Raw genomic sequence first — 13,294 nt, forward strand, 5'->3', positions numbered from 1 at the left:
AAATGGAGAGATTCTGGGCCTCCCTGGTGGCTCAAGGGGTTAAGACACAACCTATGAAGCTGTCCTCAGTCACTGCAGCACGAGTTCGATCCCCAGCCAGCCAGGGAGCTACCCACATGGCACAGCAGACTTCTCCTGACTTGCCCGCTGCTCCCCTCAGCAGTGTATTTCACTACATCTGCTTGTTCTGCTCCCCACTCTCTCGTGAATCTTCTCAGCCCCCACACCTCTGGCGCCTTTACCCCAGTTCTTATATGCATGCATAAATAAATCTTTAAAAAATTGAGAGCTTCTGTGCTTTCAATAAAATGATCAAGAAAGTATAATGACAACCCACTGAATAGGAGGAAATATTTGAAAATTACATAAGGGGCTCATATTTAGAATGCATAAAGAAATTTTACAATATAGTATTAAAAAGACAAATAGGCAAATTTAAAAATAGCCACAGTAACTTAATAGACATTTCTCCAAAGAAGATATGGAGATACACACACACATACATACACACACACAGATCTGTTATATATAATTGTGTGTACATGTATATATAATACATACACATACACACCAATCACACATGAAAAGATGATTAACAGCATCAAAAACTAGGGAAACGCAAAACAAAATCACAATGTACCACTTCAACCATGAGAATGGCTATAATAAAAGGACAGATAAAGTAACACGAGTTGATAAAAATAAATAAGGCATGATTTATGTTTATACATGCACTGGGTACAGTCAGAAGCACGGGAGGGTGAGAGAATTCACCAGAGCCAGAGCGGGGATCAGAGCAGGCAGAAGGACCGAAGTACACTGCTGAGGGGAGCAGCGGGCGGCAGGAGAGGTCTGCGCGCCATGTGGGACCCTCCTCTGGTGGCCGGGGAGCAGCCGGGGATCGAACCGGCGCCGCAGGGGCCGTGGGCAGCTTCGCAACCCAGCGCTCAACCGCTGCGCCACCGGGGAGGCCCGAGTTGATAAAAATTTAGAGAAATGAACTTCTCATACATTGATGATAGGAGTGAAAAATTGATGCAGTTACTTTGGAAAACAGTCTGACAGTTCCTTAAAATATTAAACACAGAGCTAGTACATGATTCAGCAATTCCATTATATCCAAGAAAAATAAAAAAAACATGTCACACAAAAACCTGTACATAAAACATTACAGCAGCTCTATTCATAATAGCCAAAAAGTAGACAAAACCCAGTTGCCCATCACTTGATGAGTGGATAAGTAAAATGCACTATATACATACAATGGAATGTTATGGGATCCATAAAAGGAAATGCAGTATTGATACATGCTACAACATTGATGAACTTGGAAAATACTACAGAAAGTGAAAAAAGCCAGTCACAAAATGTATGTTATATGAAAGCATTTATATGTATATCTAGAATAGAAAAATCCATACAGAAAGAAGATTAGGAGTTGTCTAGGGTTTGGGTAGGGAGAGAAAGTTTGAGGAAAATGGAGAAGAGTTTAGGTTATTGGGTTTCTTTTGTGGGGCAATGAAAATGTTCTCCAATTGTGGCAAATATACTAAAAACCACTAAATTGTTAAATTAATAAATTGTATTGGATGTAGGTTATATATTAATAAAGCTTTTATTTTAAAAATGCTTGGCAAGTTATAGCAACTATTTTATTGAAAAATTGCTTTCAAGGAAAAATGGTGATTTAAGGGACAGAAGAATTTTTAACTCTAAATATTACTCATAAAGACTTATGAAGATAAGCTGCCCATTAAATTAAAATGGGAAATGGGGAAAAGATGGCTTAGATTTAGTTTTTCCTTCTGCTCCAAATACAACTATTTTCCATGGAAATAATTCAATGGATTATTAAACGAATCTGAAAGTTGACCTGAAGAAGGCAGACCGCACAGGCTAAGGACCTCACGACTTGAAGAACAGTGATGTGGTGAGATTCGTGAGATCCCACACATGCTAGGTTGAACACCAAAGTCCTACAGCCTGAAATAGGACTCAACAAACAGGATTATGATGATTGCAAGGTGTGGAATTGGGAGTTTCTGGAATTTAAGTGCCCCTGGGGAGCTGTCCTTTCTGCAGTGATTAGGAGCAGCTGGGGCAGGTGGATGGGTAGGCTGCATTATGTGGACCTCAATAGGCGTGGTGCCACCCCACTGACAGGAACATATCCCCCAAGGAACCTCATTGTGAGCTCCTCAGAGCACATGTCCTGGCCCCGTGCTCACCCAGCTCTGGTGCTGCACTTTCAATCAGAACATACCCGAGAGGACCTCTGAGGTAAACTCCCAGCAGCCCACGCCCAGCCTGAATATCCCCTAGGCTCTGCCTCACCACCAACTAGAACCCAGCACACAAGAGCTACGAGAGAAAAACTAGCACACCCTAGACTTCATGAAGATACACTCTCCTGAAGGGGGAATATATTTGCACACCATACATGTACAAAGGATTAATAGTAAAGATCTATAAAGAGCTCAGACGACTCAAGAAAAACAAAACAAACAACCCAGTTTAAAAATGGGAAAAAAGAGCTAAACAGGCACTTCACCAAAGAAGACATACAGACATATAAAAAGCTGTTAATAATCAATTATGATCAGGGAATTTTAAATCAAAGCTACAATGAAAAACCACCTCACACTGATGAGTGTAGCCCATATTAAAAAAAAAAACAAGGAACAATAAGTGTTGGTGAGGGTGTAGAGAAAAAGGAATCCTCTTACACTCTTGAGGGGAATAAAGACTGGTCCAGCCCCATTGGAAAGCAGTATGGAGGTTTCTCAACAGACTAAAAATGGAGCTGCCATACTACCCAGCAATTCTACCTCTAAGTATATACCCAAAGAACACAAAAACATTAACTTGAAAGGCAATTGCTATGTTTAGTGCAGCACAATTTATAATAGCCAAGATACAGAAACAATCTAAATGCCTCCAAATAGTTGAGTGGTATAAGAAAATGTGGTCTATATACACAATGGAATTCAACTCAGCAATCAAAAAAGATAAACTTATGCCGTGTACAGCAACATGTATGAAACTGGTAGGGATTATGCTAAATGAAATTAGCCAGGAGAAATACTGAAAGGAGTCACTTACATTTGGAAAATAGAGAAACCAAAAGGTCAAAGACAAACTTTAAAGTAAACCCTTGAAAGCTGACCATAGATCTGTTGCATCCTGACAGGAAGGGGAGGGTGGGTTAAGGAAGGGGGAGGGCAGGGGTGTGAACAGGAGGAGGGAGAGCACAATAGACCATGGTGGAGGATTGCACGTACTCTGGTGCAGGGAGGGCTATGGTGACGACACATGAGGGGAGAAATTCTACACTGTCAAAAAATTAACAAGGATGTAAAATAATGGTGCTTCATTAAAACATAATAAGTAAAATAGATGAATAGATACATCTTACATCAAAAAAATCAACAAACATAACAGCACTAAAAGTCTATTCTCTCAAGTCCAGTGCAATGGAAACAGGAGACACAACAGAAACCAAGTGGGGAGGGGTTTCAACCCTTGCTCTCACTAAGGAGTAAGTTAATCTATTTGCCTTCCATGGCAGCTTCAAATCCCTAATGGTCCGAATCAAATTCTGCTTCACAACCAGGCACTGCTTTGTCAGTGCAAGTGCAGCATTCACACACACACACACACACACACACACACAAAAAAAAGCCTGTCCTATAAACCTTGTTTTAGTGAACTGTTTAATTCACTTGTATCAGCAGTGGTGAAGCTCCAAGAGTCATCTCAACCCCTACTCTACAGCCAATACATCCTCAGGCAGTCAGAGGCACTTGCAGTAGCAGCTTCCCGGCAGTGAGAACCCTACACAACTCCCGCTGCACACGTGGGAAGCTAGGGGGTGGGCCAGCCCCCATGTCTGCGCGAGTCTGCACGCATGGGTCTCGGCCTTCCACCCAGCGAAATAGGGACTTAGCAAAGAGAGATACATCAATAAAGTAGCACTGAGAATAGATATACCAATAAAAGATGAGCTGAGGATGTATTTCTCATTTGAAATTGGAGGAAGTGCACAATAATTCTTGGTGCTGAAAGAAAAGAACTGTCAATCAGGGATCCTAAATCTAACAAAAATATCCCTCAGGAATGAAGGGAAAATAAGGACATCAAGCAACGAAACATGAGGACAACAAGTTATCTAAACAGCAAGAAAATGGTAGCAGAAGAACAGTAGATGGTGAAAGTTGAGACAAGCACAATTTAAGTATCCTTTACCTCATGAGTTTCTTTAATCAAAGTTTATTGTTGGGCCTCCCCTGGTGGCGCAGTGGTTGAGCGCTGGGCTGCAAAGCTGTCAGCAGCCTCTGCAGTGCCGGTTCTATCCCTGGCCACTGACGAGGGTCCCACATGGCGTGACAGACCTCTCCTGCCGCACCCACTGCTCCCCTCAGCAGTGTATTTAGTCAGTCTGCTTGTTCTGTTCCCTGCTCTGGCTCTGGTGAATTCTCTCACCCTCCCGTGCTTCTGACTATACCCAGTGCTTGTATAAATAAATAAATAAATCTTCTAAAAGAACAAAAACAAAAAAAAGTTAATTGTTGCACTAAAAATTTTCACACTTTCATGTGCTACTCAATGAACGCAGAATAAATGCCTAGGAAAATTATTTTTAAGAAGCGATAAAGGGAAAGAAAAGTAAATTAAATTGAAGTTATAACATTTTATTCAAAATTGTAAAAAGTTGATAACAGTAGACTTTTGATAACTTAAGTATATGGTAGTTCCTAGAACAACCAACAAGAAAACCAACAAGAACACACTATACTTAAAAACGTTATAAATAGTTGCTTGTTGGTTTTGATTTTATTATAATTAGTCTTTTTCTTGGTCCCTTATTTAGGTTTTCTAAATTCCTGCTATAAACCAGAGACACACTATGTGGGGGGAGGGGTGTTGAGAAGGGAGTAGGAAAAATAAGGGTGGTGGGAATTGTATGGGCACTATAACCAAGATGAAAATGCATACATTGTGTAAAAATGAAAATGATGTAAAAATATACAAAATAATAAAAAAATGAAGAAAAAAAGAAAGAGAACATTATAAATAAATATATCAAAATGGAGTTGTATAAAATGTTCAAAACCCCCATATAATGCCTTTCTATAGGTGAATGGTTAAATGATGGCATAGTCATCTATTAAAATACTACTCAGCAATAAAACGGAAAAAACTTGATACATTCAAAGTCTTGGATGAATCTCACTGGAATTACACCAAGTGAAAAAAGCCTGTCCCAGCAGGTTGTATATGAGGTACTCCCATTTAGATGAATTTCTTGAATGACAAAATTATAGAGAAGAAATCAGTAGTTGCCTAAGGTTAGGATGTGGGTGGGGCAGTAGGTGTGATCATAAAGGGGTAACACAACCAAATCTTCTAGTGAAGTGTCACAACTAAGGATCTTGACTAGCCCTGTCCTGGCTTTGTGAATTTTATCTCGTATCCTGTCATTGTACAAACCTACTGGTCAGTATTACAGGTTCTGAGTCCTGGGAATCCTGCTAGTTGAGTCATAGTAGTTGTGGGGACCCCAATACACTTCCTTCCAAGTCAGGGATTTCTCTCATTTCCAGGACTTACCTGAACTCTACTGCCCTTTGTATACTTTGTGTAACATTTGCATCAAGCACCTGGTCATACTTCTGAATGTTAAATAATTTTTTCCATGGGGTCAAAAGGGACCTTAATATATGATCGCAAGTGGGAAAACAGAAGAGAAATCAGGTATTGGCAGTTCTTTCATTTCCATTTTTGTTTGAATTTTTAATATAAATGTGAGGACATAAAGTAAGTCAAAATGTTTGACTTAAGTATATGGTAGTTTCAGCAGTTCAATTTTATAGCAATTATAAATCAACCTGTTAAATTTTTCTGGACAATGCCAGCATTTGGATTTTTTTTAAACAAATAAATTTGTTATTGAGAGCAACTAAGTGGTGTTTGCAGCATTTTTATCATACAGCACATTTCGTCCATTCACTATACTTTTCTAACTGAGTTTTCCTACATGTAAGTATTTTCTTCATGTTGTCTGTCTTCTATGCTGTTCCTGTAAGTTTGCTATTAAAATTCATTAAACTGGGCCTCCCTGGTGGTGCAGGGGTTAAAGACAGCACTATCAAGCTATCAGCAGCCAGTGCAGCACGAGTTCAATCCCCAGCCAGGGAGCTACCCACATGGTACAGCAGAACTCTCCTGCCTTGCCTGCTGCTCCCCTCCATAGTGTATTTCAGTAGATCTGCTTGTTCTGCAACTCACTCTCTCTGGTGAATCCTCTCACCCCCACACCTCTGGCTTACACCCCAGTTCTTGTATGCATAAATAAATAAATCTTAAAAAAATAAAATAAAATTCATTAAACTATAAAAAAACTGAAAAAATACAGTGCTTGATCAATCCCCACAGATCAGTTAATTGCAAAGTCTGACCTGGTCAATTATGACCAAAAAGCCACAGACATCAACATTTCAAGCAGAGGGCTACACACAAAGAGGGTATGTCTGACTTCTGCATTTTATAATCCGTGTCACCCAGCCCCGCAATGACATGGGGTTGCTGGGTTCTGGCTATTATTAAAACTGAGAAAAGGCAAAGGGCACCAAAGGGCACCTCACCATTTCATATAACACCACACCAAGCTGCCAAAAGATGGGGCAAGACAGCTCCCAGCAAGTTTTGTTTTCAATCCCTTGTTACCTCCCTCTGAGAAACTGCACACAACTTTGCAGAGATGTGACTTGACCCATGGCCACAAGGGAGAAGCCCCTGTCCTTACTCTAGAGTAAGCCTCTTAGTAATGGTGTATCCTACCTGGAGGCACGCCATGGGTAATTTAGTGGCAACCTTAGAAAATGATTCAATATGGAAGGATTCTGTCTAAAATTCATTCTCATTCACTTGTATTCTCATTAAGTTCTCTTGGAGAGAAAGTGTTCCAAGTTTAATCTGTCAAAAATTACACATAAACCACAACCTTCCTTCTATTTTTCCGTCACAAAGTACCTATTTAAATTGTTGATTTTGTTAGCCTTGTGCTTTGATGTTCACTGGCTCCTGCTCCCACAACCGAAACCTGGGAGCTATTAACTGATTTTCTAAGAAAAAGCTTTGAGATCCCATCACCATAGAGAACTATGTTATATATGTGAAATGCTCTGTAAAAGATACACAGTAATTTTGAAATGGCTCAGAGTCACAGAAGTGGGTAATGTGAAATTAAACATGTTCCCTATTTTACCATTTCTTCAAGTGAAATTGCCGATATCAAATTTGTACAGAAAGTACACTTGTACTGTACTGACAGAGGTAACAAGGATAAAGGCCAAATTCCCACCTAAAACAGGAGCTAACAGGACAGTAAAAAATTTTTATCACATATTAACATAGGGATTTTATCTTCTTGAGAAAATCTTGACATTTATTTACAAGTCTCCCGAAGACAGTCTCATCTATAACCCACTCAGGATAACTATCAATGCATGTTTTGTTGAAGATCAGCCAGAGAATCAGAGAAATAGTGTGCTAGAATCTAATGTAGCTGCTTGGCTCTCCCATTCTCTCATTAAAACAAGCACGTGGGGGGGGGAGGGAGGGAGGGAGAGAGAGAGAGAGAGAGTGCTTGCATTTTTTTTTTTTAAAGGAGCATTTCAATTTTGTAAGCATGTCTTCTGTGAGTGCTGATGCTGTTCTTATTAAATGAACACTAACTGCTTGAAATCCCAGGCACATACTCGGGTTCATTCCCTTTCTCCTCAGGCAGTTACACAATCCACATTTTCATTTTAACAGTCCTCATTACTGGTATCATTTAATACTTGAGGGTTTGTTCAAGTCAACATCAATCTTGCTGATCCTGCAAACACTTATTTTGTTGACACAACAGTCTGAATCTCCAGCTACTAAAAGTAAAGAATTTAGAACTATGCCTTTGCCCAATGTGACCAGGTGCTAACAGTAACTGTGAGTCACTCACTCAGTCCTGCCAAGGAGACTCAGCTAGAGAGACCTCAAACATGGGCCCTTCATGGGACTCCATCCCTGCCAATTGCAGTGCTGTCTCACCTGTCTCCCTGCTGGCCACACTCATTGCACATTCTCAAAAGAAATGTGGCACCTAAAGGCAGTATGGAGATGAAAATACTTTCCTGGAAGATATCTAGTTGGACACATCTGACTCCTATTTCCTCTTCAACAAATAGCCCTTTACCATAAGTGAACCTAACTAACCAGAAAAGGGGGAAGCTTTGCCCTGGCAAGGAACAATGAAGATCCATCCAGAATAAAATCCTTTCATTGATCAATGTTTAAATGTCCTTGGTGTGTCTAAAGCAAGAAATAAAATGTCTCTTTACCTGGTTGGAAAATCTCATGCTCACATTACGTTGATTCTGTAGTGGAACATAGCGCTGGACAGGATCAATGTCCATGGGACTGATTAATTCATCAACTGAAAAAAAAGAAAGGAAATGGTGGTGAAGTGATTAGAGGTAGGTAGGGGAATGACTATCAAGGATATGAGGTTTTTTGGGTAGTGATAAAAATTTCTAAAATTGATTGTGGTGATGGTTGTACAACTCTGTGAATACAGGGGAAAACTGTTATTTGAATTGCAAACTTTAAACTGGTGAGATGGGTAGTAAGTATATAAATTATACCTCACTAAAGCTGTTTTAAAAACTGTGCTTTTGGGGCCCCCCTGGTGGCATAAGGGGTTAAGATGCAACCTATGAAGCTATCCGCAGCCACTGCAGCACGAGTTTGATCCCAGGCCAGGGAGCTACCCACATGGCACAGCAGACCTCTCCTGACTCGCCTGCTGCTCCCCTCAGCAGTGTATTTCAGTCAATCTGCCTGTTCTGTTCCCCACTGTCTCTGGTGAATCCTCTCGCCCCCCACACCTCTGGCCTATTCCCCAGTTCTTGTACGCATAAACAAATCTTTTTAAAAAATAAAAATAGTGCTTTTGTTCTAAAGGAAACTTACACTCCTATATTTACTGCAGCATTATACACACTATCCAAGATAAGGAAACGACCCAGATGCCCCCAAACAGATGAATGGATCAAGAAGATATGGTAAAAATAATGCATTCATGGGCCTCCCTGGTGGCGCAAGAGGTTGGGATGCAACCTATGAAGCCAACCATGGCCACTGCCGCAGAGTTTGATCCCCGGCCAGGGAGCAACCCACATTGTGCAGCAGACCTCTCCTGGCTCACCCACTGCTCCCCTCAGCAGTGTATTTCTATCTGCCTGTTCTGTTCCCCACTCTGTCTCTGGTGAATCCTCTGACACCGCCCTGCACCTCTGGCCTGTACCCCAGCTCTTATATGCATAAAAACAAAATAAATCTCTAAAAAAAAAAAATGCATTCGTATCTCACAGAAGGAAACCGGTTCATTAAGAGAAGACAGATATTTCCTAATAGTGAATTCTAAAAGAGATTTCTGAAATGGGGAGTCCCTAAGATGGGACACCAGTCACCATGAGGGCAATGTCTTCAATTGCTGCTGAACTGTGTGCATGGAAGCCCTTTTCATGTTTTCCTTGAGGTGATTTTGATACAGTCCAATGATATAACAAGGGGGCAATTTAGAGTTTCGGGAGGGGAGGGTGCAAAGAAGGTACAAAGGCAGACAGTGGTTCTGTCTTCTGCTCTAACACACTTGAGAGCTCAGATGAGGCTCACTGAAGCAAATTCTCCATGCCTGCAGGGGATAATGCTGGGGAAGAGTGGTAGAGGAACCTGCCTCCCTGAAATGTAATTCTATCTAACCTCCCAGGAGTGCAAAGTTGGCCATATCTATGCAAATTTAGTGAGCAGACTCTCTGATCAAGCAGCCGCACATCCTGAAGTTACCTTAGTTATGTTCAGAAGTGTGAAAGTTAATTGAATATTAAAAAAAGGAACCCAACTTCTCCTCAAGTAACTCAACACACTTTATTTTATAGCTCTTAAGCTATGAAAATGTGCTCATTTCATTTTTATCTTCACTTCTGCACTGGTCATGCAAAAGCAACAGCATGCTGAGTTTTGTACAAACCCTCTTGTGCACAGTATTTACTTAAAAAAATTGTACCTCATTTTTTCCAGAGCTTTTTAGGTGCAGCTCTTAGGCAGTGAATAATTCTGAAAAACAGAGCAGGGACTTAAATACAAAAATGCTTGTATATTTCTATGCTGCTTTGGGTATGTTTCTCTTTATAATTCTACTGTGGGGTAACTTCAGGTATGTGTGTAATGTTATCCAATAGACAAAATCCCCAAAGATATTCATAATAAAAGCACTATTAATAACAGAATAACAAGGAAAAGGAGGAGCAACAGAAGCCACAGAAGCCAGGACAGTCTCTGCAGCAGCAGCCACAGGAACTAACCCAGTGCTCACTACATTCCTGGCTTGTTTACACACTTCACATGTATTAATTCATTAATCTTACAAGAACCTTCTCATTTTATAGATGACAAAATGGAGGTGATGTGTGGCTAAGCAACTTATACTCAGCTAGTCAATGACAGAGCTAAGAATCAAACACTGGTAGACCCTCTCTGGAGTCTGGGTGCTTAATCACATATGAATCTTGCCCCTTTAGAACATGGAAATTCTACACAACACAGAAAGATATCGGGAGCAAAAAAATAAGCAACTTAGGTCTTGGTGTGTTGTATTTTCCTACCCAAGTCAGGGAGCATATTGCAAAACATTCTTCTCTCTCTGAAAAAATATACTTTTGCAAAATTTGAACCAAAATGATATAGACGTAATTATGGCAAATATAGACATATAACTTTCATTAATATCAGTTTAGCTTATGATGTAGGGTTGATTAGTGCACTGATATTCTAAATAGCAGCAAATTATTTCCCGATCTCATTTGTCTGATCATTGAGTTGTGAAAAAATTTCCACTACCAATAAGCATTTTACATAATTAATGTTTCACTGTCATTCTAGAGAAATGAAATTCTATCTTTATTATTTTCTTATTTATAAATTATGGCAAATAAAGAAATTTCATATCCTTGGAAAGCACAAATGCAGATCTTTTGAAATTGTTAGGAATCACATTAAGTAAATCTTTTTTTTTTTTAAAAGATTTTATTTATTTATTTATACAAGCACTGGGTACAGTCAGAAGCGCGGGAGAGTGAGAGAATTCACCAGAGACAGAGGGGGAGCAGATCAGGCAGACTGACAGAAGTACATTGCTGAGGGGGAGCAGTGGGCACGGCAGGAGAAGTCTGCGCGCCATGTGGGACCCTTGCCAGGGGCCGGAGATATAACGGGCACTGCAGAGGCTGCAGGGCAGCTTCGCAGCCCAGTGCTCAACCGCTGTGCCACCGGGGAGGCCCAATTTTTTTTAAGATTTATTTATTTTATTTATATAAGCACTGGGTACAGTCAGAAGCGGGGGAGGGTGAGAGAATACACCAAAGCCAGAGCGGGGAACAGAACAGGCAGACCGATGAAATACACTGCTGAGGGGAGCAGCGGGTGCAGCAGGAGGGGTCTGCGCCCCATGTGGGACCCTCGCCTGCGGCAGGGGATCGGAACCAGCGCTGCAGAGGCTGTAGGCAGCTTCGCAGCCCAGAGCTCAACTGCTGCGCCACTAGGGGAGACCCCATTAAGTAAATCTTTTGAAAAAGCTTATTTCTTTGCATTTCCTTCTCATTTTTCTCATTTACCACACATGTGTATCTAGTTTCATGATGCAGCCCATACTCAGTACTCCCCACAACCCAAGAGGCTCTCCTCACAGCTTCCCCCACTACCAGCACAGCACCTGGCATCAGGTAGGCATGCAAGGCACTTACCAAACAAAATAAGGAAATGGTCAATTAACTAATTTGGACAAATTAATTGCCATAATCATTGAATTCCATAATGCTGAAATTGACAAATACCTTAAAAGGTCAAGTTAATAGATTTTGTTTTACACTGCATTGATTTTTATCATTCAGAAAACAATCAAACAAACAAACAAAAAAAACAGAGTTCCTTACTGTGACAATTCTATGGCACTTGTTTTCTGGTAAATAATGACAAGCCTGCAAAGATTTACACTTGACCACTAGGGAATATTGAAATGAAAATAAAAGAAGCATAAAGGAACAATGGCTTTCTACATTTCACAAAACAGTACCAAACCTCACAGACAATAAAGCTTTTATATAAATAAGAGACAGGTTAGTTTCATTAATATTTGCATTTTTATGGCAAAAAGATTTATGAAATATACCCTAGGTTTACCTCAAACAATAACTGTTGAGGGTAAAAAGAATATATTCAGAAGAGTTTTTGTTTCTTCAGTGCAATGAAAATTTAAAGAAAATTTAACAGAACAAGTGAGTTTAATCAGGACACCAAAATTACATAGTACACACTAACATGAGTTCAGTAGATAATCCCTGGGGCAAAATTATGTGCTTCAAAGTCAAACTGATTTTCAGCTGCAGCAACACATATAAGCAATACATGTATTAAACACATAAGCAATACATGTATTTTCATATAAGCAACGCATATAAGCAATATGTGTATTTTCTTTGTGGAGAAAAAGAGATTGTAGATCCTAAAGCTCATATGATACACCAGAAAATTCATACACATACATATATATTAACTGATATATATTTAACTCAATTAAAAGGGACGGAATATCTAAAATGAAACTTAAACTCCATGGTAAAATTTAAAGAAAAAACAATGTGAATATATAAAGATTTTAAATTTCATCATCAAGAAACAGCAGAAGAAAAGTTTAGAGGTGAACTAGTAAAATCACAGAAAAAATATATAAATGACTACAAAACATTCATGCAGAGTAATATGAGAAACTATTAAAACCAAGGTTAAGTAGACAAAGTTAAATAGACAAGGTTAACTGGACAATTCACAGGGGATACAGAAATGACTAAGAAGGATGTTTTTAACAAGCATGGAAATGCAAATAGTATATAATTATTACCTTATTATTAGGTTAGCAAAGTTTTTGTCTTTAATGAACATATTTAATGCTACTACAGTTACAGGTAACATAATCACCCTGAAGACTTCTGAACAAAGCAATAAACTCTCTTTCAGTGATGAGTTATGTGACCTTGGGCAGTTGCTAATCTCTTCTGAGTTTCGCTTATGACATAAAGTACCCATCTCATAGAGAAGTTAGGAGAATTACTTAGGAAAATATTTGTAATGGTCTGAGTAAATTTTAAGGCACATATTAGTAGTATCCATTGGAAAAGTCAGAACACTCTGTATGCAG

The 13,294-nt window shown here is 39.6% G+C and overlaps 1 protein-coding gene across 5 annotated transcripts in view; it reads right to left on the minus strand.

The window, feature by feature from the left end:
* Positions 1-13,294, minus strand: part of PHKB (phosphorylase kinase regulatory subunit beta) — a 223,376-nt gene that overhangs the window by 85,845 nt on the left and 124,237 nt on the right. For all 5 annotated transcript variants that reach the window (XM_037516321.2, XM_037516318.2, XM_037516317.2 and 2 more), the window contains one exon: positions 8,382-8,476. In XM_037516321.2, the coding sequence (XP_037372218.1) occupies positions 8,382-8,476 (95 nt within the window). The remainder of the gene's footprint in view (positions 1-8,381; positions 8,477-13,294) is intronic.

Source organism: Talpa occidentalis, unplaced genomic scaffold (assembly GCF_014898055.3).
Source record: "Talpa occidentalis isolate TD23 unplaced genomic scaffold, MPIMG_talOcc4v2.1 talOcc4.17, whole genome shotgun sequence".
NCBI classification, from domain to species: Eukaryota; Metazoa; Chordata; class Mammalia; order Eulipotyphla; family Talpidae; genus Talpa; species Talpa occidentalis.